General features: G+C 40.5%; 1 protein-coding gene and 1 pseudogene across 1 annotated transcript in view; one reads left to right on the top strand and one right to left on the bottom strand.

The window, feature by feature from the left end:
- The window catches only part of LOC140932276 (potassium channel subfamily K member 3-like), a 73,357-nt gene extending 68,714 nt beyond the window's left edge, over positions 1–4,643 (top strand). Inside the window, exon 2 of the mRNA XM_073381898.1 lies at positions 4,087–4,643. Within this exon, the coding sequence (XP_073237999.1) occupies positions 4,087–4,643 (557 nt within the window). The remainder of the gene's footprint in view (positions 1–4,086) is intronic.
- On the bottom strand, positions 1,821–4,061 carry LOC140929979 (potassium channel subfamily K member 4-like; annotated as a pseudogene).
- Positions 4,644–5,000: the final 357 nt, after the last annotated feature.

The following is a 5,000-nucleotide window of genomic DNA, read 5'->3' as shown; positions in this document are numbered from 1 at the left end:
CATGCTAATACAGCTTTGTCTTTGCGTTCATCATGATATTGTATAGAAGTAGGGAATTATAACATTTACGTAAAGTGATTGTAACTTAAAGGTCAAACTAAAGTTATTTTACGCCCTTTAAAACCAGGCTCTTGTACCGATGTAAATTAATAAGCGTATATCAGCAACATTCGGGTAGCGGGCTTAAAGCTGGAAAATGCCCAGGAACGCCTCTGTTTTCAGATGCCTTTCACTCACCTAAATGGTGAAGCGCCGAATATTGCTAAAAATAATTATGTCCTGTATCCTACTTTGCAATCCATTGTGTCTAGGTCGGTCAACCCCATATTTCACATAAGACTGAATTCAATCCCAGTCAAACCCTTTCGATTCGACGATACATTTACCCTGAAAAAAGGCTTTGCTTGTGATTAAATTTACCCATCCAACTGAACAACATATTTTTCCCAATTTATGAGTATTTTTTTAAATAACATTGCTTCTGAAAATTTCTTGAAAATGGTCGAAATGCAATTATACTATTAACACGTCATGTAAGCGACCTTAGCTGTCATTTGACGCAAAGTGGACAACATGTGGGGAAGAAATGTACACGCTGGTACACGTTATATTAGAGCACCTCTAATTTATCGTTAACCGTTAATGATGTAAACCACACATCTTTATATTTTTCCACAGATCTGTTTCTTGAAAAGTGGCATGCGTAATTTAAGACATATTTCCGAAAATTAAACCAGTCTCCCAGTCAACAAAAATGTTTAGTGGCACAAAGAAAAAATCTCGAGTCCCCTGCGCACTGCGGTAATGAAAAGTGATAAATATCTGTCAAACTATTTTTTTCTTGAGGTAGTGGTTAGTTTGAGCAAAAACGTCAAAACTGTGAGCCACCTAAACACTGCTGAACAGTGGACCCTCTTCTCTTTGTTTTGACTTCAGTTGTTAATCATCTTTTGAAATCTGGCGCTCGTAGCACGCTTAAGGTTCTCACAAATGTCTTGTTAATCTGAGGGATGGCCGATAAAAGAGTAAAGGCAACTTCACTTGTAGTATGGAAACTAAAAGGCATGAAATTAGGGATAGAACACATACAGGATAGACAGGCCAACCTGATACTGAATCGAAGCCTTACAGGGGCCCATGGTCTCCCGATCCTGAGTTTTACTAATTTTATAAACGATCTGCAAAAGACTTAACTAAATATTGCCACGCAAAAATGTTTCAAATCACTAAGAATAACTTTCCTGCCACTACAGCAGCCTCTAAAATAACTTAGCAGAAAGGTAATATTTCTAAGAAAGATATGGAAATATACATGCAAGTATTTTAGTGTCTAAAAAGTTGACAGAGCCATAACTCGACGGATAGGCGTGATTTCCGCCATTCTCCCAAGTCAGGCACTCCGCCGTTCTCCCAGGTCAGGCACTCCGTCGTTCTCCCAGGTCAGGCACTCCGCCGTTCTCCCAGGTCAGGCACTCCGCCGTTCTCCCAGGTCAGGCACTCCGTCGTTCTCCCAGGTCAGGCACTCCGTCGTTCTCCCAGGTCAGGCACTCCGCCGTTCTCCCAGGTCAGGCACTCCGCCGTTCTCCCAGGTCAGGCACTCCGTCGTTCTCCCAGGTCAGGCACTCCGTCGTTCTCCCAGGTCAGGCACTCCGTCGTTCTCCCAGGTCAGGTCCTTAAGGGATGGAAGCAAGCTATCAATCGAGCCTTCTCTACCGACAGGCTGAAAAAGTTGGCCGAACTCTTTTAAGATATTATGCTACATCTCGCTAATACGTCCTGGAAGTTACATATTCTTTAGGATAATGAACCCATGAGGTCTCTCATAAGGTAACTGATCTGATCCTTTTCTCAACCAATGTGACGCCAACGTTTTGGTCAACTCTTTTATTTGGGTCTTCGATGAACAAATTTCCCTCTTCATGCAGTCCTTCGTGTTTCGTAGATGTTTTCGTTTCACATTTGAGACATTCTTTACGGACATAAAAATGAATCTTTAATTCATCAAGAGCATCAACGAGTGAATTAAGTACTCCACTGACCACACAAAGTCCTGCCAGACTAGGTAACGCCAAGATGGATACAACTATCCATAAATCAATATTGTCATCAATTCCTGACTTTTTATCAGCTATTCTTACTGTCTTTCACCCAGGAATGTAGTCACCGTAGCCAATTGTTGAAAGCGTCGCAAAGTATGCGTAGATCCCTTCTACAAAAGTCCAGCCTTCCAGATATACTTGGGTTACTCCTCCAAGACATAGAGTGCAGATCATCAACAGAAATGTTAATACAAAGCTTTTCGTTTTCAGTTTGCGAGGTCTTTTTTTCCCAAGGATTATTGTCTCAAAGAAACGAACGAGCCTTTTAACAGTCTTTGCAATTATTTTCCCCAGCGTTTTGAGGAATATCATGCAAATGGGAAGACCAACGAGGCAGTATATGACGGTGAATATTTGCCCAAGACGAGTTTTTGGTGTTATATGGCCATATCCTTAATGGAAAAAAAGTACTAAATCAACAAAAATTTTGGATCTTGGGGGATCTTGAACGATCTTGTTAGAGAGTAGCCCGTGCCAGGCTCTCAGATAGTACAGTGGGGACGTATTAAAACGACCGAAGCGAAAATAAGACGCACGCGACTTGGGAAAAGGGGGCGGTGGCGGCGGGAAAAATGGAAAATGCCCCGTCTCTCCCCAGCCCTCGCCAGTTTTTTGCATTTCTTTTTACTGAACAACTTTTTAACACTATCTTGGAGCCTGGAACAGGCTAATTAGTGAGATACGTTCTTTTTTAGATTAGATAGTACGAGTAGATGGGGCGTGAACTAGATGCATAATCAGGGCGAGGGGTGTCCTCAGAGGTAAGCTAAATGGCGATTAAAAACTTTTACCGTCCTTTTCCCGTCCCGCCTAAACGCCCTGGGTCTCGGAGAATGGGCTAGGAGTCAAGATAACCAACAACACTTTACGTTGACAAAAACGTCAAAATATAAGTTGATTTAGTTAGACAAAAAAGTCCTTTGATTGGTAACAATCCTGAGTATGGTACTAGTAAACTGTGACACGTACTGTTACTCGTACTGTTTCTACGTAGCATTCAATGATTAAATTTTCAAGAAGTAAGGTAGTACTATTATACCACTGTTATACGAGTGACAATGAGAGAAATTGACAGAATGTTTCACTTCTTAAGGAGATTGTTTGCTAAACACCAGACTTTAAGTTCCTAGTGTTGGATTTTCAGTAGCAGGTCTAGATCACACAAAATTCGACTTTTATCAATTTCAAAGTTTTTTGTTCACTGTTGTCATAGTAATATCGATTTTACTTCAAACTACATTTTCACAAATTTCAATCCATAGCCAATTACTGGTGAAAATTTTATGGCGATCGGACAAGGAGAAAACCACTTTTAAGGCGATTGTTACGTTTTTGTATTCAGAAACTTTAAAGGTACGTGTTTTTTTCACCAACAAAGCATGTTGTTCAAAGCAAAATACAAAGGTGCCACTATTCAGCGATATAAAACTGTTCTAGTGAGGCCTTAAACTGCTGTTTAGAAAAGTAAAATCCAAAATCCAATCTTTCGTCGATCAACAGCATCATAATTAAGGGAAAACAGTTTTTTTACATTTAGAGTGCTAATCCCCTTTCTTTTCAAGGTCTCAATACGTTGTTTGTTTTCCGAAATTGCTCTTTTCACCAAGTGATTAACTTAAATCCTGGACAAAAGTCTTGGAAAGGAGAGGACAGAGGAGGCAGAACTCCAAGCAGTTTTCGAAAAAATTGCACTGTTTTATGAGGACACTCAGAAATCGCAGAAAATTATGAATACTGCACTACTGCCGACAGGACTCCTTTCACGTCATCCTATAGTAGCACGAGTTTGAGGCAGTTGTGAAATCTGTATTAATTTTGTCCTATAGAATCGTCGTTATCAGTCTGGGAAGTTTAGGAGGGTCTTCCCATAATAATGAAGATTTGGCCTAAAATAACTAAAGGCATTACAAATGTACTGACACTGAAAACTTCTTTTTCGTGACACATTTCAGTTTCACTCATATCTTTGTCTTATGTTTATTCCCAGGGTACGGAAATATTTCGCCGCGTACCTTTACAGGGCAAATGGTCACCATTGGGTATGCCCTATTTGGAATACCCCTGATTCTTCTTACTCTTAAATCATGTGGTTCAGGTAACAATAGCCTTCTTAAATGCCTCCTGACTAAGTTTGAAAAGTGCATCCGAAAAAATACCGAGATATCACATTTGGAATTGAAACTCTTGTTGCTCAACTTCATCGCCTTAGTCACTATAATCTTCATAGCAGCCTCCATATCAATAGTCGAGGATGAGTGGAACATTTGGCAAGGACTGTACGTTTGGTTTATTACGTTTACGACAGTGGGCTTTGGAGATTTCATTCCAACTCAAATGACTACGTCGGAGCAGCCAAATGGTCTTCTTATCGCTGGATTGTGTTTCATGTCAGCAGTTGTTGATGCTCTGGTGGCGTGGGTTGAAAGACTTAATCGTTGCCAGCAAAACTGTCGTCGCTCTCAGAATAACATTACTATCGAACTTGATGACGATACCTCAAGAAACTCGATCAGTAATTTGGGTTTTGAAATGCCTAACAGATAGCAAGAAGATAATGCAATACGAAGTCAAGAAACAATACTTTAGAGTGCCAAAGACTTGGCCAGTGCAGATTACAAACCGTACGGCTACAATCTTGGACAAAAAGTGTTAAGAATTTTGCTCTTTCTTACACACAGGAGACCCACCCTGCGTATTTGGCACCATGGTGACCCCTAACCCCACCTCTCCCTGGTCAATGTTGTTTAGTAGGCAGCAAAAATGTTCGGGCCACACTTCAACTTTGTTTTTTTTGGGGGGAGGGGAGAGTATCTTGAGTGAACCGGGCTTTAGAGAGAAGTATTCTAAAATTAAACATACAACGTGCATTTTTCTTAACATTTTTGTCCAAGATTGTAGCTT

Source organism: Porites lutea, chromosome 3 (assembly GCF_958299795.1).
Source record: "Porites lutea chromosome 3, jaPorLute2.1, whole genome shotgun sequence".
In the NCBI taxonomy this organism is placed as follows: Eukaryota; Metazoa; Cnidaria; class Anthozoa; order Scleractinia; family Poritidae; genus Porites; species Porites lutea.
The sequence above is the reverse complement of the archived record's forward strand: the minus strand, read 5'-3'. Positions and strand labels throughout refer to the sequence as shown.